The 25,251-nt window shown below is 44.6% G+C and overlaps 1 protein-coding gene across 1 annotated transcript in view; it reads left to right on the top strand.

Moving 5' to 3' along the window:
* Positions 1–25,251, top strand: part of sycp2l (synaptonemal complex protein 2-like) — a 210,125-nt gene that overhangs the window by 40,130 nt on the left and 144,744 nt on the right. The window contains exons 9-12 of the mRNA XM_038796429.1: positions 6,102–6,136; positions 9,991–10,130; positions 12,304–12,356; positions 19,922–19,967. Coding sequence (XP_038652357.1) covers positions 6,102–6,136; positions 9,991–10,130; positions 12,304–12,356; positions 19,922–19,967 — 274 coding nt within the window. The remainder of the gene's footprint in view (positions 1–6,101; positions 6,137–9,990; positions 10,131–12,303; positions 12,357–19,921; positions 19,968–25,251) is intronic.

Raw genomic sequence — 25,251 nt, 5'->3', positions numbered from 1 at the left:
CCCCCCCCCCCCCCCCCCCCCGGCTCCTCTCTCCACCCCCCCCCCCCCCCCCCCCCCCCCCCCCCCCCCCCCCACCCCCCCCCCCCCCCCACCCCCCCCCCCCCGGCTCCTCTTCTCCACCCCCCCCCCCCCCCCCCCCCCCCCCCCCCCCGGCTCCTCTTCTCCACCCTAGCTGCATTGCAGCCTGGTAGGGCAATTGTTCTGCCCAAGAACATAAACTACAGAGTCGTGAACAGCCCAATCCATCACATGAACCGCTTCCCATCCATTGACTCTGTCTACACCTCCCACTGCCTTGGGAAAGCGGGAAGCATAATCAAAGACCCCTCCCAGCCAGGTTATTCTCTTTTCCAACCTCCTCCGTCAGGCAGGAGATACAAAAGTCTGAGAACACGCACTAAAACCGATTCAAAAACAGCTTCTTACCCGATGCTACCAGACTCCTGAGTGACCCTCAATGGACTGAACTGATATTTCCACGCATCTTCTCCACTGAGTAATATTGCACTCTATGCTTCAACCGATGCCTGTGTCTGCATATTTACATTGTGTATTTATGTATGTCCTATGTTTTATCATGTATGGAACAATCTGTCTGGACTGTACGCAGAACGATACTTTTCACTGTACCTCTGTACAAGTGACAATAAATCCAGATCGGTGTGCCCTTCCTTCCAATGTTGACTCAAAAACCTTGTTGGTTCTGATGGCCTCACGGTAGCATGGTGGTTAGCATCAATGCTTCACAGCTCCAGGGTCCCAGGTTCGATTCCCGGCTGGGTCACTGTCTGTGTGGAGTCTGCACGTCCTCCCTGTGTGTGCGTGGGTTTCCTCCGGGTGCTCCGGTTTCCTCCCACAGTCCAAAGATGTGCGGGTTAGGTGGATTGGCCATGCTAAATTGCCCGTAGTGTAAGGTTAATGGGGGGATTGTTGGGTTACGGGTATACGGGTTACGTGGGTTTGAGTAGGGTGATCATTGCTCGGCACAACATCGAGGGCCGAAGGGCCTGTTCTGTGCTGTACTGTTCTATGTTCTATGTTCTATGATCTAGGTATGATTTCCAACTTTGTGTTAATCTGCTGTTCGATGGATCAGTTGAAGCTTGTACACTCCGGCGATATTTTTTTTTGGGGGGGGGGGGGGGGGGGGGGGAGAAAAAAAAACATTTTTTTCTTCTCTTCAAATCTGTTCCTTGTCGTAGTTTTCTTTGTGACCTGTAATTGTGCAAAAGAAATAGGCTACTGAGGCACATGGATTTAATGCAAGGTCAACAGAGGTTTATTGAATAAGTAGTCTTCTGGTATTGGGCTAGGCAAAGGCTTGCAAAACAGCCAATGACATCACACTTGTCATGTGACTGTTATTGAAGAGACATTGCACACATTTCCAATAACCTACAAAGAAAACAGCAGGTAAGTAATGGGGTCAGTAATATAGTTATTCAGGAGTTAAAACTGCTTTTAATCCTTCTAATCTTTCCTATGTTCTGCTAAATATGACAACAATCTAATACCTCCAACTTTAATGTAGAATTTCAGAGGATTCCAGATGCAGACTTAATGAAGAGTGCAGGAGAGCATGCCAGGAGCAATACCAGGCATACTGAAAAATGAGGTGAAATCACAACACAGGACTACTTGTGTGTCAAACAGCATAAGCAGCAGGTAATAGACAAGAGCTTAGTGATTCCACAATAAATGCATCACATCTAAGCTCTTGCAGTCCTGCCGCATCCAGCTGCGAATGGTGTTGGACAATTGAAACAACCTGTTGGAGGAGGACGCTCCACAAGTATCACCATCCTCAATGATGGAGGTGCCCAGCACATAGATGCAAAAGATGAGGCTGAGAAATTCACAAGAATATTCAGACAGAAGTGCTGAGTGGGTGATCCATCTCGGCCTCTTCTGGAGGTCCCCAGCATTACAAATGTTGCTCTTCAGCCAAACGATTCACTCCAAGTGATATCAAGAAATGACTGGAGGCCTCGGATTCTGACGATATTCCGGCAATGGTACTGAATGCATGTGCTCCAGGGCTCGCGGCAAGACTTGCCAAGCTGCTCCAGTGCAGCTACAACATTGGCATCAACTGGGCTATGGCCAGGTATGTCCTGTACACAGAAACTGGACAATTCCAACCCAGCCAATTACCGCCCTATCAGTCTGCCCTCCATCAGCAAAGTGATGGAAGGAGTCATCAACAGTCCTATCAAGCGGCACTTACTCAGCAATAACCTGCTCACGGACTTCCGCCAGAGTCACTGAGCTCCTGAACTCATTGCAGCCTTGGTTCAAAAATGGACAAAAGAGCTGAATGCCGGAGGGGGGGGGGGGGGGTCGTGACTACCCTTGAATCAAGGCAGCATTTGACAGAGTATGGCATCATGTAGCACTAGCTAAACTAGTCAATGGGAATCGGGGGAGCTCCACTGGTTGGAGTCATACCTGGCACAAAGGAAGATGGTTGTGGTGGTCAGCAGTCAATCATCTCTGCTCCAGGATATCACTGCAGGAGTTCCTCAGGGTAGTGTCAAAGGCCCAATCATCTTCAGCTGCTTCATCAATGACCTCCCTTCCATTATGAGGTCAGACGTGGGGATGTTCGCAGATGACTGCAAAATGTTCACCATTCATGACTCCGATAATGAAGCAGTCCATGTCCAAATAGAGCAAGACCTGGACAATACCCAGGCTTGGGCTGACAAATGCCATGTTACATTCACACCACACAAGTACCTGGCAATGACCATCTCCTACAAGAGAGGCTATAACCTCCGCCCCTTGCCATTCAGTGGCATTACCATCACTGAATCCCCACAATCAACACCTTGGGGGTTACCATTGATCAGAAACTGCACTGGTCTAGCCATATTAATACTGTGGTGACCAGGGCAGGCAAAGGCCAGGAAAAGGACACCATGTAACTCATCACCTGACACCCCAAAGCCTATCCACCAGCTACAAGGCGCAAGTCCGTGATGTAATGGAATACTTGTCTGGATGATTGCAGCCCCAACAAAAGTCAAGAAGCTCGACATCATCCAGTACAAAGCAGCCTGCATGTTTGCTCCCGCTTCCACAAACATTCAAGCCGTCTACCACTGACGGACAGTGGCAGCCATGTGTACCATCTACAAGGTGCACTGCAGTAACTCACCAAAGTTCCTTAGTCAGCACCTTCCAAACCCACGACCACTGCCATCTAGAAGGACAAGAGTAGCAGATACCTGGAAACCCCACCACCTGGGAGGTTCGCTCCCAAGTCACTCACCACCCTGACTGGGAAATATATCGCCGTTCCTTCACTGTCTCTGGGGCAAAATCCTGGAACTAACTCCCTAACAGCACTATGGATATGCCGACACCTCTGGGACTGCAGCGGTTCAAGAAGGCAGCTCACCACCACCTAACTAGGGATGGGCAATGAATGCAGTCCTAACCATTGGCCACATCCCGTAAAGAAATTTTAAAAAGATTAGTTGCCCATTGAAGTCCAAACTTGTCACGCAGTTCCTGTGTAGTCGGTGTTCCCCAGCACATCTTCATTCATACTCTGTCCTGCAGTGTAGGTGCTGTCAGCAGAACTATAAACTACTATTTTGCCATTTCTTATCCTGACCCAAAATATTGTATGTTTTGATCCTTTAAACCAAGATCATTTCTCACTACTGACTGCTTTTATCCTTTATCAACAGAACTCCTTTCCTGGCCCTTTCTTCCTGCCTTTCCAAAATTTGAAATAGTCTTGAATATTTATGTTCCAGCCACAATCAATTTGCAACCATGCCTCTGTAATGGCTACTATATCACATACTTGTTTATTTCTATCTGTGCTTTTAATCCATCTATCTTGTTTTGGATGCTGCCTTGGTTTGGCCACCCTCCCTGCATTCTCTACTCTAGTCCACGCAATCTGCAAGAATCTCACATGTTGTTTAATTCCAAGGACTAAGGTCGCCACCCTCTGGATCTCCATATCTCCCTCTCTTGGACTCACACCTATCTTCCTGACCATTAACCAAATCTGAAGTAGCAAGCTGAAGGATGTGACTGCCTCCTGAAACGAAGTGTCCAGGTACCACTCCCCCCCCCCCCCCCCCCCCCCCCCCCCAACCCAATCCGTCACAAATGTCCTAAAGCAAAGCTCAAACTTCAATTCATCACTCTGAGCTGAAGTTCCTTGAGCTGCAAACAATTGCTGCAGATGCAGTTGTCGTGGATCAAAATATGTTGAATTACATCTTTTCTCATGAGAATTACTTTCTTTGCAGTTCCAATGTTTATGTTCAGGAATCCGCAGGAGGGTTGAGGAATTGTAATAGGCATTTGCCGACAACTAAACTTCGTGGCAAGGTGCACCAAAGTGCATGGGACCATTCAAGCCGAGGGAGCTAACGTGAATATAGCACTGTATGGGACAGTAGAGTTGGGAGATAGACACTGTACTCTGCAACTGAGCATGCGGCTCCAAAAGGTCTGTCTTATGTCAGGGGTGGAGAGGAATGGGAAGGATCCAGTTGTGCAATCTATGTGGGTCCTCAGCAGGGGTTTGTCTGAAGAACTGCAAGTTACTGCGATTTTATTTTCCCAGCAGTGTTTTTTTGGTTAAGGGGAAGCATGGTAGCACAGTGGTTAGCACAGTTGCTTCACAGCACCAGGGTCTCTGGTTTGATTTCCGGCTTGGGTCACTCTGTGTGGAGTCTGCACGTTCTCCAGTGTCTGCTTGGGTTTCCTCAGAGTGCTTTGGTTTCCTCCCACAGTCCAAAGATGTGCAGGCTAGGTGGATTGGCCACAATAAAATTCCCTCTGTGTCCAAAAAGGTTAGGTGGGGTTACTGGGTTACGGTGATAGGGTGGAGGTGTGGGCTTAAGTGGGTTGCTCTTTTCAAGGGCAGGTGCAGCCTTAATGGGCCGAATGGCCTCCTTCTGCACTGCAAATTCTATGATTCTGTAAATTCTATGAATGATGTTAAAGAAGTAAATGTTAAAGGTCCTAGAGTCTTGTACGTTGATATTGATTAACGGGGCAAAAAACTGACAACATTTAGTTGCTGCGCGGCTCTGGAATTGGCAAGATCATTTCAATATGAAGTGGGAGATTTTGTTGGGCAGAATAAAAGAGTGACAATGTATTGATATTAAATTTCAATGAGGAAGAGGTGCACAACTATCCAGATAAATGCATTACTAAAAATGTGGTCATGAGATCATTATTTAAAAGAAAAGTGAGCAAAACACATTGGATTTTGTTTTAGAATCATAAAAACATGTTGGCTGGAATTCTCTGGCTGTTCGCTGGCAGTGGGATTCCTGATCCCGCCGGAGCACGCCCTTGCCCACAGGTTTCACAGTGGCATGCAATGAGTCCAGTGAGAATTCCCGATGACAGTGACCAGAACAGGTTAGCTCAGATACGGAGCAATACCAACAGCGTGGATTCAACCCTTGTACCGAGTGAGATTATTCATGAAGGCCCCATCTTTGTAACCTTGCCCCCTCACCTGAGGTGCGGTGACCCTCCAGTTAAACCATCACAAAGGGGAGAGTAGCTTATGGTCCTCTGGGACTATGGTGACATTTACATTTTTAATGTAATTGTCTGGTTTTCGGTTCCATCCCTTTTAAAAATCTATCCTTAAGGATATTGTTTGGTGCCTATTAACTTTATTGTATGAAGAAGGCTTTGCAGATAAGCTTGAGAAAAATCCTTTTAAATGAAAATAATTCTGTTTAGAACAAATTAAAACCCATTCTGTTGAGAACTGTATGATGTACAACTGATTCTCATTTGAGGCAAAAGTTTGAGTCTAAGTTAAAATGAGATTCGATTTTTATCAGTAACTTGAAATTCTAGTATCAATTACGCCAGACCCTGTTGGTGTGCAAGTCCACATTGAAGAAAAAACATACAAAGCACATATGTGTTTGATGTGTCATCTTTGGCACGAGTGTAAATGAAGGTTTCTTCTGCCGAAGACTAAATGGAGGGTGCCCAACTCTCTAGCCTTAATCATACCTGACACACAAGAACTTTATTAATGCTGAGTGTGGATATATATTGCTTTGAAAAAATGAATAATTTTGACATTGTTTTTACAGGCTTGATTTAGCAAGAACCATTATGGAAGTTGGTGGTAAGGATAACAATTGTTTTACATATAACCTACACTGGATGTTTTGATTAAGGATAGCTGAGTCAGTTTTCCCCTCCCATGCTTCAGTTCGACAGGCAAATTGTTTCCAAGCTTCCTTTTGTGGTCTTGAATCAGCCATAAAATAAATTGATAGCCAAATTATAGTTCTCTGATTTCCCTGTTACCTGGGTCGGATGTTGGTCTTTTTTTAAAAATTGATTCTTTTCCTCATTTAACTAATATTGGGAAATATAATCCAGAAATAAAATCTAGCCAAAGAAGATTCCTATTGGACCTGGGTCCATGGCGCGACACAACAGCGATAATGGGGGAGCTTGTATTTTGCAAGGTTCATGTGGAAGTTAATTTTTTTTTAAATAATTTATGGGATGTGAGCGTTGCTGGTTAGGTCAGCATTTATTGCACATTCCTAGTTGCCCTTAAGCTGGTAGTGAGTTGCCTTCTTGAACCGATGCAGTCCTTGAGGTGTAGGTAAACACACTGTGCTGTTAGGGATGGAGTTCCAGAATGTTGCACCAGTGACAGTGAAGAAATGACGATATATTTCCAAGTCAAGGAGATGAGTGACTTGGAGGGGAACTTCAAGGTGGTGGGGTTCCCTGGCATCTGCTGCTCTTGTCCTCCTTGATGGTAGTGGTCGTGGGTTTGGAAGGTGCTGTGTAAGGAACCTTGGTGAGTTACTGTAGTGCATTTTGTAGATGGTGCACATGGCTGGCTGCCACTGTTGAGTCGGTTGTGAAGGATTTGAATGTTTGTGGAAGGGGGAGCAATCAAGCGGACTGCATTGTCTTGGATGGTGTTGAGGATTTTGAGTTAGAGCTGCACTCATCCAGGCAAGTGGAGAATATTCCATTGCACTCCTGACTTGTGCCTTGTTGATGGTGGACAGAGGGTCAGGGTGTGACTTACTCCTAGCCTTTGACCTCCCTTGGTAGCTGCAATATTAATATGGCTAGTTCAGTTCAGTGGGTAACCCCCAGGTTGTTAATTGTGGAGGATTCAGCGAAGGTAATGTCATTGCATGTCACGGGACAGTGGTTAGATCCTCTCCTCTGGGAAGGAAATGGTCATTGTGTGGCATGAATGTAAATTGACACTTAGCCCAAAAATGGATATTGTCTAGGTCTTGCTGCATTTGTAGTTCATTATCTGAGGAGTCGCGAACGGTGCTGAACATTGTGCAGTCATCTGCAAGCATCCCCACTTCTGACCTTATGATGGAAGGGAGGTCATTGATCATAGAATTTGCAGTGCAGAAGTTGGTAACTCAGCCCATTGAACCTACACCATCCCCTAAAAGAGCACCTTGCCCAAGCCCACACCTTCACGCTATCCCTGTAACCCAGCAACTGCACCTAGATTTTGGACACTATGGGGCAATTTAGCTGGCCAATCCAACTAACCCACACATCTTTGGACTATGGAGGAAACTGGAGCACCAGGAGGAAACCCACGCATTCACGTGGAGGATGTACAGACTCCGTACAGGCAGTGACCCAAACCGAAACTGGAACCCGGGTCCATGGTGCTGTGAAGCAATAGTGCTAACCATTGTGCTACTATGCTGCCCCACTGCAGCTTTAGATGGTTCGGTCCAAGGCACTACCCTGAGGAACTCCTGCAGTAACCCCACCCAACACTAAGGGCAATTTTGGACACGAAGGGCAATTTATCATGGCCAATCCACCTAACCTGCACATCTTTGGACTGTGGGAGGAAACCGGAGCACCGGAGGAAACCCACGCATACACAGGGAGGATGTGCAGACTCCGCACAGACAGTGACCCAAGCAGGAATGGAACCTGGGACCCTGGAGCTGTGAAGCAATTGTGCTATCCACAATGCTACCATACTGCCCAAGGTACCAAGGTAGATAGGAGATTAAATTGTGAAAAGGACATCTTGATGGTGCAATGTGATCTAGTTGGGTTATGTCAGTGTGCAAACAATTGGCAGATGGAGTATAATGTGGGAAAATGTGAACTTGTCCATCTTAGCAGGAAGAATAGAAAAACATAAAAACTTAAATGGAGAGAGACTGTGGAAAGAGGAATCTAGGTGTCCTGGTTAATGAATCATTTAAAAGGGTTAATATACATGTACAGCAAGTGATTAGGAAGGCAAATGGATTGTTGGTGTTTATTGCAAGGGGAGTAAAGTATAAAAATAGGTACATTTTGCAACAGTTGTACAGAGCATTAGTGAGACAATATATGGACTTCTCTGGTCTCACTTATTAAAAGATATAAATGTAAGAGAAACTTCATTGAACTGCTTCTTCAGGGGTTATTTAACGAGGAAAGTTTGAACAGGCCAGGCCTGTATCCATTGAAGTTTAGAAGAATGAGGGATGATCTGATTCAAATCCTGAGGGGAGTTAGTGGGCTGGATGCCGGAGGATGTTTCCACTTGTGGGAGAGACTGTCGATCCAGGGGATGTCATTTAAAAATAAGAGGTCCCCCATTTAAGATGGAATGAGAATTTTGTTTTCTGTGATTGATTGTCATTTGGGAAAGGAATTCCACAGACTAGAGAACAGTGGAGGCAGGGTTGTTGAACATTTTTAAGGTTGGGTTGGTCGATAGAGTTTTGGGGGCAGCACAAGTGGATAGCACTGTGGCTTCACAGCGTCAGGGTCCCAGGTTCGATTCCCGGTTTGGCTCACTGTCTGTGCGGAGTCTGCACGTTCTCCCCGTGTCTGCGTGGGTTTCCTCCGGGTGCTCTGGTTTCCTCCCACAGTCCAAAGGCATGCAGGTTAGGTGGATTTGCCATGATAAATTGCCCTTGGTGACCAAAAAGATTAAGGGGGGGTTATTGGGTTACAGGGATAGGGTGGACGTGAGGGCTTAAGTGGGTCGGTGCAGATTCGATGGGCCGAATGGCCTCCTGCACTATTTCCTATGTTCTATTTAACAGGGAAGTAGAGCGGAGAGCACAACCTGATCAGACATGATCTTATCAAATGGCAGAGCAGGCTCAAGGGGCTGATTGAACTCCTCCTGCTCATTTCTATGTTCAATTTGCGTCCACATCCATAGCCATTCCAGGACTTTCAAGTAGTCTGTCCCACGTGCTCTCACTGCTCTAAACCAAGGTCCCGAAGGTAGCTACTTTGTAACTAGCTGTTATGGACTCTGAAGCTTCAAACTCTACCGATCCATGTAGGTCGGCGGTATTATTCAGTGGTGTAGGTTGGTGATGCTGTTGCTGGTCAACTTCTGAGGTGTGGTTCACACTACTTGATTGCTGTCTTCCTTGTGATTGAGATATTTGTTATGCTGAATCATAAATCTAATAATTTTGCCTGCAAAGGTCATCTTGAAAGTATGTTATCCAAAACATTGCTTTGCTGTTTAACTCTCATATGTTCTGAGATCAGGGCCGGGATTCTCCGTTGCAAGTCCACCCTGGTACCACTGCGAGCAAGGGTGGAAAATGTGACACTATGCCAAATCTCCTATTCACTGCAGTGGGACTGCAGAATCCTGCCCATGGCCACTGAACGGAAACTTCTCTCCACAGATGCTGTCATAACCCGAGTATTGCCAGCGTTTTGTTTTTGTATTTCACATTTCCAGCATCTGCTTTTCCACATGTTGACTTGTGGGATAAAACTACTGTAGTTTATCTCTTCAGCTTATCTCTCTAATCATAGAACCAAATCTCAACAATTTAACAATTTAAAAACTTTCCATGTTTATCTTTACATGTTGCAAGTTGACCAAATGTAGTCTGATTATTTTCTACTGTGATGTCATAGCATTACTTCATGTTTCGCCTCGCTTTGCCACGATTTTATTGACAGAATTTCAGATATTCTTTTCTCAATTAGACTATGAAATTCAGGTTGCCATTTCTGAGGCGTTGTGCCGAATGACTGATAGAAAGACAAGAGAGACTCTCATTTGTAAATGGTTTGATGAACCACATGCGAATGCTTTCAAAGAGATCAAAGATTCTGAATTTGAAACAGTAAGTACATTTAAATATCGATGGGAAGATTAAGAATTTGAAGAATTTTGATTGCTTGGATTTGGGGCTGGTTACTGAGCCAGTAATTTGACTCTGTAAATTTAATTTTGTTCTTCCATGCAGTGATTCTGTGTTGGTTATAAACTGCAATATGAAATATTTAAATTGTACACCTGAAAATTGGATGTGCAGAGATTCTGCTTGATCGAAGGTTGAATACCCAAAATTAAGGTTTCAAAGAACCAGTAAATTTTGAAGCCAAGGTTCATATTATTTTTGTTTACAGATCTGTCGAATTCTTAGCTGAAAATAAATATGGTTTGAAGGGACCTTTTTTCAAGAAGCTGATGTTGGCAGGAAAAGTTGATGCTGCCACATCTTAACTGCTGCTGAAGCCCTTACCTATATATTTTGATGCCTTACTTGACTATTCCATTCTTAGCTGGCATTCTATCTTCCAATCTTGAGAAATAAACTTATCCAAAATTCTGCTGCCTGTACCTTAACTTGCACCAAGTTCCATTCACCCACAGTCTTGTGGTTACTGACTTGTATTGGTTCCTGGTTTAGCGGTTCTTCAATTTTAAAATTTTCATCGGTGTTTCCAATTTCCACCATAGCCTCAGCCCTCCATGTCTTTAACCTTCTCCATCATTCCAGCCCTCCGAGATTGACAAATCACTCCACTATTGGTATTGCCCCTTCAGCTACCTAGCTTCTGGAATTTCTCCACCACCCTCCATGCTTCCTGCCTCTTAATCTCCCTTTCTTAGCAGGTTGATAGAGTGGTCAAGAAGGCATACAGCATGCTTGCCTTCATCGGACGGGGTATTGAGTACAAGAGTAGGCAGGTCATGTTAAAGTTGTATAGGACTTTGGTTAGACCACATTTGGAATACTGCGTGCAGTTCTGGTCGCCGCATTACCAGAAGGATGTGGATGCTTTGGAGAGGGTGCAGAGGAGGTTCACCAGGATGTTGCCTGGTATGGAGTGTGCTAGCTATGAAGAAAGGTTGAGTAGATTAGTATTGTTTTCGGTGGAAAGACAGAGGTTGAGGGGGGACCTGATTGAGGTATACAAAATTGAGAGGTATGGACAGGGTGGATAGCAACAAGCTTTTTCCAAGAGTGGGGGTGTCAGTTACAAGGGGTCACTATTTCAAGGTGAGAGCGGGAAACGTTTAAGGGAGATGTGCGTGGAAAGTTTTTTTACGCAGAGGGTGGTGGGTGCCTGGAACGCTTTGCCACCGGAGGTGGTAGAGGCGGGCACAATAGCATCATTTAAGAGGCATCTAGACAGGTATATGAACGGGCGGCAACAGAGGGAAGTAGACCTTGGAAAATAGGAGACAGTTTTAGATAAAGGATCTGGATCGGCGCAGGCTGGGAGGGCCGAAGGGCCTGTCCCTGTGCTGTAATTTTCTTTGTTCTTTTAAGATGCTAATTAAAACTTACTTTTTTTTAACCAAGTATTTGGTCATCTACCCTAAAATTCCTTTCATGACTTGCTGTCAAATCTTGTTATAACAGCTTTGGAATATACTAAAGATGATATGAAAATGCACGTTTATCAGTATTGAGCATCATAAAGGCAAACTTGTTTCAGAATTTGTACAGCGCAAGGAAGAAAAAAATATTGTGGTAGGGAGGGTATGTGGAAGTTGGGTGTTTAGAGTGATTCTATTTGTCTTTGAAATGGTGTCTCTCCAAGTTAAGGTTATTTGGGTGTTGAGGTTATGTGCTGTTGTTTGTGTACAGGATAAACATGAATGCAAGATTGGTTAAACACAAGACCAGCTTGCTCCTGTGTTATAGTTTCTATGCATCTGATAACTATGCACTCTAAGCTGAATTGGGCCCCTCCTTGGTTTACTAGAAGCTGCATAATCAACTGCTTTTAAGGATTGTTGAGCCTCAATTTGCTCCCACAGGACACCCATTTCTGTACTACCATGTCCTGTTTTTCAATCTAATGTTGACAGTTTTATGTTGTACTCGATGTAATTAAAGTGCTTTATTCAGATGCAAGTGAGGTTGCATGTGTGACTTCTGATCTATTTTGTCACAAAGACATTCTTCAACCCTGAAGCAACCATTACCATTTCACAGTCATCTTTGATTATCAGTTTTTAATGCTCCTACATACAAACATATTTTCCTTTTTATTTTGAAGGATTGTAGAAGATTTCTCAATGCATTAAATGAAAGTCTTTGCAACAAAAGAAGGTAGGATCTTTTGCATCAACAGTTTCAAAATCTTAGCTGTGCTGAATATATATCTTTAATTCGTATATAAACTTTAGTCTTTGTTATCATGGCTTGCAGAGTGGACACATAATCAACTCAACCAAAATTGGTGCATAAAGGTGTTCATTGAATGTATGTGAATCATTTCTTGGGTGCAATGTGTTTCAACATACATTCCACCAGGAATGTACTTGACCTCCCCATTCTTTACCCCATTGCCCTCCCTTCACAATCCACGCTGAAGGTAGTGCAGCGGGGTGGGGGGCAATTTAAGTACTGATTTCCCCACTCTACTCATCCATAAACCTTCCAATCAAATAGAGGTAAGGTTGGATGAAAAGGGTTTGTTTATTTTTATTTACACCTACACCACACACAATATATAGCACCCCCCGCCAAACAGACGACCCACCCCCACCAGACACACCCACCCCCTCCATCAGACACATACCCTCCCATCAAACACACTACTTTTCTCCCCCCTGCCCCAAACCAGACACACTGCCCCAAGTCATAGGTGCCCTGCAGCCTCACGCCACCACCCACACGCTGTTCTGCAGTGTGCACCCTTCTTACTCTCGCAATAAATGGGAGATAAGGAAAACTGTTGGGGATAAGGAAGTGAGTTCTGGGCATGACTACTATAAAATGCAAGTTGGGGATTTACATGTGTCCAGAATCAGATTACCACTGAAATGTCCCTTCCGACGGGCGATTGACTGATTGTAGAAGGTTCCATATTTCCAGATAGAGACATCCACACTGGGACAAAGCACGTACAGGGAGTTTAGTCTGGAGGCATGAGTTTCAAGGTTCCAGCAGTTAACAGGTATATTGAGGGTCAAAGTTCATTCTGTTGCCTGCGACATGATGGTAAACAGCACAGACTGTTGCCTGCAGTTCTGTTCACATTGGAGGTCAGACAGGAACTGCTGGTACCTGGTTCCACCTGACAATGTTACAGTGCAACTTGGGGGGGAGATCATGGGATGTACCACTTCAATGTTAGACATGGGATGTACCTGTGTTTAATGGGAGTCCAGGTTCCTTTTGTCTTGAGAGATGCCGTTGTCAGGTTAACTAACTGCCGCTCTCTTTGTTGAAACCATTTGGGTTAGGACTGCTTTGGCATAGCAAGATTGTGGGAGATTACGACTTGCAAAGGTTTTCTGTTGTTGGGAGTTAGCGGGACCAGATGCCCTGTCCCTGTGGCCATTTGTTGCCTTGAAACTGCTACAAGGCATTGATTTGTCAGCTCAGCAATGCTCCATTTTCTAACCGCCAGAAAGAAAAATTACTTTGTGAAATAGTCCAATTGATGATGTATATATTTCTTCCACTACGTATCGAACGTAATATTAGAGCAGTTAATCCAATGTGGCCTTGCCTCTTGTTGGCCTATCTACATACTGTGTCAGTAAACCCTCCTGCACACATTGGACAAAAACGGACCCGTCTAAAGTACTCGAACTATAGTGTTTCCAGTCAATATTTGGAAAGTTAAAGTCCCCCATAACAACTACCCTGGTAATTTCGCTCCTATCCAGAATCATCTTTGCAATCCCTTCCTCTACATCTCTGGAACTTTTCGGAGGCCTATAGAAAACCCCTAACAGGGTGACCTCTCCTTTCCTGTTTCTTAACTGAGCCCATACTACCTCAGTATTCGAGTCCTTATCAAATGTCCTCTCAGCCACTGTAATACTGTCCTTGACTAACAATGCCACCCCTCCCCCTCTCACCACCTTCCCTGAGCTTACTGAAATATCTAAACCCCGGCACCTGCAACAACCATTCCTCACCCTACTCTATCCATGTCTCCGAAATGGCCACAACATCGAAGTCCCAGGTACCAACCCATGCCGCAACTCACCCATCTTATTCCGGACGCTCCTGGCATTGAAGTAGACGCACTTTAAACCACCTTCCTTCCTGCCGGTACACTCCTGCAACTTTGAAACCTTGCTCATGACCTCGCTACTCTCAACTTCTTGTGTACTGGAGCTACAATTCAGGTTCCCAATCCCCTGCTGAACTAGTTTAAACCCTCCCGAAGAGCATTAGCAAATTTCCCCCTCAGGATATTGGTACCCCTCTGGTCCAGGTGTAGACCATCCTGTTTGTAGAGGTCCCACCTCCCTCAGAATGAGCCCCAATTATCCAGGAATCTGCAACCCTCCATCCTGCACCATCCCTGTAGCCATGTGTTCAACTGCTCTCTCTCCCTATTCCTCGTCTCGCTAGCACGTGGCACGGGTAACAACCCAGAGATAATAACTCTGTTTGTCCTGGATCTATGTTTCCACCCTAGCTCCCTGAATTCCTGCCTTACATCCCTATCCCTTTTCTACCTATGTCGTTGGTACCTATGTGGACCACGCCTTGGGGCTGCTCCCCCTCCCCTTTAAGGATCCCGGAAACACGATCCGAGACATCGCGGACCCTGGCACCTGGGAGTCAACACACCAACCGCGAGTCTCTCTCGTTCCCACAGAATCTCCTATCTATCCCCCTAACTATGGAGTCTCCAATGACTAATGTTCTTCTCCTCTCCCCCCTTCCCTTCTGATCAACAGGGACAGACTCTGTGCCAGAGACCTATACCCTATGGCTGACCCCCGGTACGTACCCCCCACCCCTCCAACAGTATCCAAAGCGGTATACCTGTTATTAAGGGGAACGACCACAAGGGATCCCTGTTCTGACTGCTTCCCCCCAGCCCCTCTCACCGTCACCTATCTACCTTTATTCTTTGGCGTAACTACCTCCCTGAAGCTTCTATCTATGACCACCTCTGCCTCCCGAATGATCCGAAGTTCATCTAGCTCCAGCTCCAGTTCCCTAACATGGTTTTTGAGGAGCTGGAGTTGGGTGCACTTCCCATAGATTAAATCAGCAGGGACACCGACGGCATCCCTCACCTCAAACATTCTGCAGGAGGAACATTGCACTGCCTTCCCTGCCATCCCCTCTGATAAAAAAACAAGAAAAAGAAAGGAAGAGCTTACCTGATATTCCCTCAACCCCTTGGGTTAGAGGAGGTGGAAGGGTGGGGGACACTACAAGTGTAGTTTCTTGGGTTTAGTAACCGCCCAACTTATATACAGGTACTCACATTCCCGACAGGCCCTTCCCGCTGAAAGGCAAGCAAATTTAAAGGCCCACACTCACCTTCACGACAGGCCCCTGCTCCTGCCGATATTCCAGAGGCCGCTCCCGCTGAAAGGCAAGCAAATTTAAAGGCACACACTCACCTTCACGACAGGCCCCTGCTCCCGCCGAAAATCCGAGGGCAAAGGAATTCTGATTCTGGCCATCGATGTATGTGGATATGGAGAGAGAAGTATCCAGGTGTAGCCATGCAATCATTCAAGCCACATCAAATCAAAGAACCATTGCACCTACATGAGGTCCCAGATTTCCCATGGTAATTCACTGCGATTGATATTTTCCGATGCAACAGACTTACGACTTTGCATGAGACTTTGAGCACATCATGAGTCGTTCATTGTAACCACAGTTCAATGGCCTGGCAAAAAGGGCAATGCATTCAGCCAAGCACATGGCTGAGAAATGTGCCCAAGACTGCAGAGAGTTCAATGCTGTGCCCTTCAGCCTACGGAATATGCCCAGACAGGTTCTGCCATCGTCCGTACCGTATATGTTGTCTGGGCGCACCTGGATCAGGATTCTCATGGCCACGTTCCCTTTGTAACCAATGGTCGAAACCAACCTTATGAAGTGGCAACATAGGGAAAAGGGACACCCCGGGAAGTTCAGGCTGAAGAGCTTGTTATGTTTAGTAGAGTAAGACATAGGTAGTGGGGTGAAGAAGATGCTGCTAAAATTAGTTTAGGGACTTTGTGAGAGCATAATTGTGAGAGCATTCAAATTTGCTTAAAATTTGGCACGATGGGCTCATTTGAGGAAGACTCAGGAAATCATATGCACGTCTCTCTGCTTCTGTATCTCACTTTCTGTCCCTAAGACACACTGACCAATTACTCTACCTGAGCCTTTGGTCATCCGACCACATTTCTCCTTGCATGGCTCGGTGACCATACTTTGGACATTCTGAATTCTCCCTCTGTGTACCCGAACAGGCACTGGAATGTGGCAACTAGGGGCTTTTCACAGTACCTGCATTGCAATTGTGAGGAGCTGAACTTGAACACTAAACCACCATATTTGCTATGAACATTTTCTTGAACAATATCAAGAGAGACCAGGTCAGGAGGTTACTCGTAAAGTAATTTTTAAAAGATTCAGATCAGATACTGAGTTTTGTTTAAATGACCAACATTTCAAGCATTTAGGTTCTGAAACTAAGTGAAGCAAATTGTGATCAGCAAAAAGGTTGACTTGCCTGGAAGTGTTTACCAGATAATTTAAAATTTGATCCAGCCTTGTCAGGAATCTGTGCAGAGTAATATATATCCACAATTGTTTGTTCCAGTTCAATTCAGTTGAGTTTAAAAACTATGATCTGGCATCAGATAATACCTTATTAATGACAGATGAATATGGTAGGGGTGTGTGTGTGTGACGTGCCATGCCCATAATACATTAACTGCGAACCATGTTAAAAATGTACATGGCTGTTAGAAAAATGACACATTCATGGATTGAATTGGGATATACAAGGTTCCCTGCAGGCTTTTGTCATCAAAGGTGCAGTCAAATGTGCCAAACGGATTGTTTTCATCTGAACCAATTCTAATACATCTTAACATGCAGTGGCATTTGCAGGGAAAAGGGTACTTTTCTTTACCAACAAGTTTAATTAGTTTGAATCTGCCATGCAGCTAATGTGTGTTATTAAATGTATAATTAAAATGTTGATCTTGGAAGGATTAAAGCAAAGACTGGCGGGAATTATATCTAAAGGGTTTAAATTGCAGGTAGCATAGATTAGGTTTGTATTATCACGTGCATCGAAGTTCAAGGGGTTGATTGAAGAATTTAAGATGATTAAATCATTTGATGAAGTAGATATGAAGAAACTGTGGGCTCGACTCCACTCCACTAAATGGGGAAAAAAGTCCAATAGCGAGCATGTTTAGCCACGGTGTTTCCCGGCACTTGTGTTGTATAAGGGGCCTGTTGGTGTTTTTCCCACCCAGTGATGCCAATTATGTTGCTCTGTTTCAGTCCCGACAGCGTCGCTAATACTGTGGATATTTTTGTTTATCTTAGTGAATCATAAGCCTTCCCTTATATCAAAGAACAAGGAAAAGTACAGCACAGGAACTGGCCCTTCGGCCCTCCAAGCCTGTTCCGACCATGCTGCCCATTTAAACTAAAATCTTCTACACTTCCTGAGTTCGTATCCCTCTATTCCCATCCTATTCATGTATTTGTCTAGATGCCCTTAAATGTCACTATCGTCCCTGCTTCCACCACCACCTCTGGCAGCAAGTTTCAGGCTATCTGTGTAAAAAAAAAACTTGCCTCGTACATCTCCTCTAAACCTTGCCCCTCGCACCTTTAAACCTATGCCCCCTAGTAATTGACCCCTCTACCCTGGGGAAAAGCCTCTGACTATCCACACTGTCTATGCCCCTCATAATTTTGCCGACCTTTTATCAGGTCGCCCCTCAACCTTCGTCGTTCCAGTGAGAACAAACCAAGTTTATTCAACAGCTCCTCATAGCTAATGCCCTCCATATCAGGCAACATCCTCGTAAATCTCTTCTGCACCCTCTCTAAAGCCTCCACGTCCTTCTGGTGGTGTGGTGACCAGAATTGAACAAATGACCAAACAACCAGTTATTTAGTTCAAAAGATGGTTTATTTATACACACGAGTTATCGCCCCATGCAAACATAATATCTACTACGAGGTAAACTACACCTATCAGCTACAATAACCTATACTTAACTTCAGGGTGACTGGCATTGTGCAAATGGATAAGGCCTTTATCTGGATTTCACTTGGCTGTTTCGAAGAATGTGGCTCTGTCTCTGCTGGGCTCATCCATCAGATAGCAATCGTTGGTCTTGAACTTGGCTGGCTGCTCCTGCTGTTCCTGCCATAATTGGGTTGGCACAGGGTGGATCCAAAAGAGACAGAACACATGGCTGTGCTCTCTGTTCTTTGGCGCGGTAACCTTGGATCCAATAGTTCGACAGGGCTCTGATCACTGTCTTCAATTTTGGCCAATAAAGGGGCGGGTGCCTTGGTAGCTGGGCAGGTCCTTAACGGCATTGACCTTGGAAGTTGTGTTTTCTGAGTAAGGGGAGTGGTGCCGATCAGTCTGTGGCTGTACTGGTTGCTTGATTGGAGTTCCATTGTCCTAGCTAAATGGGCCATTAAAATGCAAATGAGTGGGGGTTTCGATCATGTCTGGCTACCTGTGTTTTAGATACACATGGGCTTTGTATTTGTATAGAGTCCTGGGTTGGCCATAATTCCCATGACCCTTTGCAGGTGGCCACCTTAAATGGCTACAGGCCTCAGCGGGGATGCCTGGCCGAGGCCTCACATAGCCTCATTTTGTACACTGGGGTGTTCCAGTGAGCAGAGTTCATGGGCTCCGGTTCGGGAGGGGTCGGTGATCTCGGAGAGGGTGAGTGGAGCTTCTCAATGTAGCGAGAGATCGGGGTGCCATTTTAAAATGCCATTCTGCTCTCTGGTGCACTTGGCAGTGCCAACCTGGCACCCTGGCAGTGCCCATACCAGCTGGCAGTGCCACATGGGAAACATGGAGTCTCAGCAGTGCCAGGGCATTACCCTACCCAAAGAGCATGCAGCTGGGGGCTTCCGATCCCCTGAGAAAACCCCACGAGTGCTGTTCCATCTGGTCCCGGTTTGTGGGAACCAGTGTTGAACAGTTGAACAGCACTCACCTGGGGTCTCCAAGGTGAAGGGGTTGATTTCCAAAGCCGCAGGTACCTTGGGAGTCTGCACATAAAATGAGACTAACTGTCTTGCTCTAATATGCAGATTTGCCAAAAAGTGATCCTGCCCATAATGGGCGGGGTTCACATCGCAGCGTCTCGACCACGTTGCATCTCGCAAGGTGCTGCAAACCCAGGAGCAGGGTCTTTCAGCTTTTATCAACCCACACTGCGCCAAGGCAAGCTGCTTTTCGGGCGCAGTGTGGCCGTTGGATCGTACCCTGCTACCTCTGGTGGGAGAATCCACATAAGGGAACATAAACATGAAATTGGAAGTAGCAGGGATGCTTTCAGAAGACACTTAACACAAATTTTAGTTTGGGTACGAAATCTGGAACGCTGTCTTCCATACTTCTCACCTCTTCAAAGTAAAAGATGTTGAGGTTAAGCCAATTAATTTCAAACTGGGATTGATAGTTTTTTTTTGATCGGCTGGTAGCTGGAGTAAGGATATAGATCAGCATGATTGAATGATGGGGGCAGGCTCTAGCGGCTGAATGGTTTGCTCCTATTCATCCATATGACAACTGAAATGTAACCTATACATATTGCTTAATGTTACATTTCATATCCCTTTTTATCTTAATATATATATAATTCACTGGCTTTCAAGACTTTATTCATTTAATCTTCCCATTCTTGCAGGGTTTATACCTATCCATGTAATTCCGCATTTCTTGATCTGAATGAGGTAAGTCTGGAAGAAACCATTTAAGTCCAAAAAAATGTATTTTAAAAAGTGTTTCTGGAGTGTGGTGTGTTCGTTCAAGCTATGTGGTAATTTGAATATCTGTTCAGCATCAAATGACCGCGATGTCTTCAAATTAAATATTTTTTAAGGCACAAAACATTGATTTATCAGAGATGCAGTAATTTTTTTTCATTTCATTCATATCTTTTTTAAAAAGATTGGAGTATATATTAATGCTGTCATTAAGTTGTGTATTTTTGATAGAGGTTGTATATTATCTTGTGGCTTAATTAAAATCATTTTTACCTTTTGAGAGCTATTTGGTCAATCGCAGCTTTTGATTCCCAACTTTCCCATTAGAGAATCCCAACTTTCTGAAAATTCTTCAAAGCTGTGGCCCAGATTCCCCTGGGTGTATGTGTCACTGCAACACTGAGAAGGGAATTATGTGTTTGCATTATTAATGTACAGAATTGTTAGGTTCAGAAGGAGGCCATTTTCTCCATCATGCCTGCACCAGCTCGCCAAACGAGCATCATGACGTATTCCATTCTCCTTTGTTTCCCCCGAAGCCCTGCACATTGTTTCTATTCAAATAATGTTCAATTGCCCCATTTAATTCCTCAAATGAATCTGCCTCCACTACAGTGTATTCCTGCTCCAAACCACTCGTTTTGCAAAAACATTTTTTCTATCGTCACATTAGCATCTTTTGCAAATCCCTTTAAATCTGTGCCCTCTCGTTCTTTATCCTTTTTCAAAACGGAACTGTTTCTCTCTATCTACTCTCCACCCCCCCCCCCCCCCCCCCCCCCCCATTATCATAGAATGATCATAGAATTGCTACAATGGAGAAGGAGGCTGTTTGGCCATTGTGTTCTGTACCAACGCTCCAAAGGAGCATCCCCGCAATCTCACCTAACCTTTTGGACACTTAAGACGCAATTAAACATGGCCAATCCACCTAACCTGCAGATCTTATCTTTGGATGCTGGGGAAAACCAGAGCATCCAGAGGAAACTCTAACAGCCACTGGGAGAATATACAAACCTGAATACAGGAGCAGGGATGCAGTTATACAGGGCCTTTGTGAGGCCACACATAGAATATTGTGTGCTGTTTCGATCTCCTTATCTGAGGGAGGATGTTCTTGCTATGGAGTGAGGCCAGCCAAGGTTTACCCAACTGATTCCTGGGATGGACGTATAAGGAGGAGTTGAGTCAGTTAGGATGATATTCACTGGAGTTTAGAAGAATGAGGGGGTAATCTCACAAAATGTATAAAATTCTATCATGTCTAGACAGGGTAGATGCAGGAAGGATGTTCCCGATGGCTGGGGAATAAGAACCAGAAGTCACAGTCTGAGGATACTGGGTAAACCATTTAAGACAGAGATTAGGTGAAATCTCTTCACCCAGTGAGTTGGGAGCCTGTGGAATTTGCTACCACACAAAGTAGTTGAGGCCAAAACATTGTTTGTTTTCAAGAAAGTGTTGGATATAGTTCTTGTGGCAAAAGGATCAAAGGATATTGGGCAAGTAGGGACAGGTTGGATAATTAGCCATGATAATGAATTGTGGAGCAACCTCGAAGGGCCGAATGGTTGTCTCCTATTTTCTATGTTTCCATTTAAAATCTCCACAGAATATCAGCCTACGTAGAGGGGTCTCCAAATTATAGCAATTTTCTTTGTAAGATCATAGAACTTAAATGTTCCAGGATATATATTGGCTACTGTAAATTCTGCTCCTGTATTTCTAAAGCACATCACTGAAATCCTTTCATTTTTGAGATCATTTTTCAAATCCGTCTATCTGTAAACCAGTAATCCAACTAAAAACTCTAACTTGCTTATCTAACTAGACCTTTAAATGTCTTCACTCAAAGCTGTGATGATTAGACCTTTTTTAACTGGCATGTTTAGTTCTTGTTATCCCTCTCTGCGCCCTCTGTGGTTACTCATTCCTCAATAGCCTGGCCACTACAGTACTAAATATTGACTGTTGTACCCAGTGCAGTATTAAATTTTAACATAACCAGTCAACTAATGTTATTATACCACTATCTTGATGTGTTTGGTTTTATGACGTTGAGACATGTTCACCTAGATAATCCTGGTGCAATTCATTTCATTTGTACCTATATCTCTCATTTGGTGCAAGACTCAGTTTGTTATTTGAAGGCATCTGTTGTCCTATTTGCTTATATAAGTCCCTAACAATCGCTTGGGTTGCTGTGGAAGTTGCCACAATCCCAGAGGTCTATAGGCTACTCTCCCTTTTCAGAGCTGACTAGTGGTGATTTAAGCAAGGTCACCACACCTCGGGTGAGAGTCATGGGTAAGAAGGAAAGGATGTAATAATCTGTCAGTATGGGAATTGAACCCATGCTGTTGGCGTCATTCTGCATCATGAACCAGCTGTCCAGCCAACTGAGATAGCCAACCTCCATTTTGTGGGTAGTGGCAAAGGACCAGTGCTCACTGGTAGGGCAGCACGATAGCATGGTGGTTAGCATAACTGCTTCACAGCTCCAGGGTCCCAGGTTCGATTCCCGGCTGGGTCACTGTCTGTGTGGAGTCTGCACGTCCTCCCCGTGTGTGCGTGGGTTTCCTCCGGGTGCTCCGGTTTCCTCCCACAGTCCAAAGATGTGCGGGTTAGGTGGATTGGCCATGCTAAATTGCCCGTAGTGTCCTAAAAAGTAAGGTTAGAGGGGGGTTGGGTTAAGGGTGTAGGGTGGATACGTGGGTTTGAGTGGGGTGATCATTGCTCGGCACAACATCGAGGGCCGAAGGGTCTGTTCTGTGCTGTACTGTTCTATGTTCTATGTTCACTATTGGACATATCATGACAGATCATGACTTTGAGTGGCAACCTTTTGGTACTTGGAAATCATTTTCAGTGCAGCACTCTCTCTATTCGGGTTCTGTGGAATGTGTGAATGGAATATGCATGTGTTCCTTTAACCAGTCAGATTGAAAAATGTTCATTGAGATAGCTAAGTAATATCAATTAAGAATGTTAATGCGCAGAAAGTGAAATAGGTGGGATTGAGAAAGATGAGAGACAAATAACAATTGAAGAAAAATCCTTTTATAAACTTCTGTACAATAATTTGATTCTGAAGGGATGTGACTCTATTCTTGTAAAATTAAATTTGCAATGCCAAAAAATGTTGCTTGGCAGAAATTGATTTTAAAAAAAAAAAAGAAGCCTGAATTAACCAGTCCAAACTTTCTCTGACATATTTAGTAAGTAGGTACCTCAATTTCATCAAAGCAAATCACTGCAGATGCTGGATCCTGAAACCAAAGAGAAAATGTTGAAAAATCTCAGCAGGTCTGGCGGCATCTGGAGGGAGAGAAAAGAGCTAATGTTTTGAGTCCAGATGACCCTTTGTCAAAGCTTGACAAAGGGTCATCTGGACTCCACGTTGGCTCTTTTCTTTCCCTCCAGATGCTGCCAGACCTGCTGAGATTTTCCAGCATTTTCTCTTCTGCCTCAATTTCATGTTGTTTATGTATTTTAATACCAAATCTATTGTTAAGGTACTGAAGCTTGTGGAGAAGCAATGGAAATTAGACGGCACCTTCAGAGTTCAGCATTTAGCCTCCAGCGTGGTCACCAAAAATCTTTATCTGATTTATTCCAAAGTAGCCTCGCTGTTAATTGGATTAGTGTTTGAACTGTGACCAGATGGCCAAATACAAATCACTGTACAACAGCACCTGACACCTCCAAGGAGTAGCAACATATTCCCAAGTGTGAGATTTGGAGGGGAACTTGGAGATGGTAGATTTCCCACATACAGGAATTCCTCCTGAAGTTCTCGTCCCTGCTGACTCTTGACCCCACCCCATTTTAATAAGCGTGTTAAAAGGTTAATGAAATAAGTCGTTTTGTATCTTCCTTAATCTTCCCTTTTGTGACATGGTGTCAGATTTTGATAATGCTCCTCTGATGTGCCTTTTGATTATATTAAAGAGCCTAGAGTCATAGAAGTTTACAGCATGAAAACGGGCCCTTCAGCCCAACTTGTCCATGCTGCCCAGTTTTTACCACTAAGCTAGTCCCAATTGCCCGCATTTGGCCCATAACCTATACGCAGCTTTCCGATATAATGTCTAAATGCTTTTTAAGAGAAAATTGTACCTGCCTCTACTACTGCCTCTGGCAGCTCGTTCCAGATATTGAAAATATTGCCCCTCTTGACCCTTTTGTATCTCTCCCCTCACCTTAAACCCATGTCCTCCAGTTTTAGATTCCCCTACCTTTTGAAAAAGATGTTGATTTATCTACCTTATCGAGACCTCCACAAGATCACCCCCTAAGCCTCCTACATTCCAATGAAAAAAGTCAGTCTGTCCAACCACTCCTTATAACTCAAACCATCAAGTCCCGGTCGCATCCTAGTAAATCTTTTCTGCCCTAGTTTAATTATATCCTTTCTATTATAGGATGACCAGAACTGAACACAGTATTCCAAGTGTGGCCTTATTAATGTCTTGTACAACTTCAGCAAGACATCCCAACTCCTGTATTCAACGTTCTGACCAATGAGACCAAGCATGCTGAATGCCGCTTTCACCATCCTATCCACTGTGACTCCACATTCAAGGACTATAAACCTGTACCCCTAGATCTTTGTTCTTTAACTCTCCCCAACTCCCGACCATTAACTGAGTAGGTCCTACCCCAATTCGATCTACCAAAATGCATAACCTCACATTTATCTAAAGTAAACTCCATCTATCCATCACCGGCCCCCTGCCCCACTTGACCAAGATCCCATTGCAATCCTAGATAACATTCACTGTCCACTATGTCACCAATCTTGGTGTCATCTGCTCACTTACTAACTTCCTAAATTCTTATCTATGTCACGACAAGTTTTTTTTTTTTATAAATGTTTTTATTCAGTTTTCGTATTTTATATTGAACAAATTACAAATTGTTAGGAGAGAGAAAAAAAAACAAACAAAAACAAACACGCAAAAATTAACACACATATTTACAGGTAAGCATCTTCGTAGTAGTAACTGCGCCCCCCCCCCCCCCCCCTCAACATGTTTATTTAGCTTGGTTTTGGGCCTTAGCTAGCCATCGAACCCCCGTAACGAACCTGTAGCCCCCCCCCCCCTCCCGCTACCTTCCCCCGACTATTCTTCCTCTTGTACATTGGCCACAAATAGGTCCCGGAACAGTTGCATGAATGGCTCCCACGTTCTGTGGAAGCCGTCGTCCGACCCTCGGATGGCAAATTTGATTTTCTCCATTTGGAGAG

The sequence above is a fragment of the Scyliorhinus canicula genome, chromosome 5 (genome assembly GCF_902713615.1).
Source record: "Scyliorhinus canicula chromosome 5, sScyCan1.1, whole genome shotgun sequence".
NCBI lineage: Eukaryota > Metazoa > Chordata > Chondrichthyes > Carcharhiniformes > Scyliorhinidae > Scyliorhinus > Scyliorhinus canicula.
The sequence above is the reverse complement of the archived record's forward strand: the minus strand, read 5'-3'. Positions and strand labels throughout refer to the sequence as shown.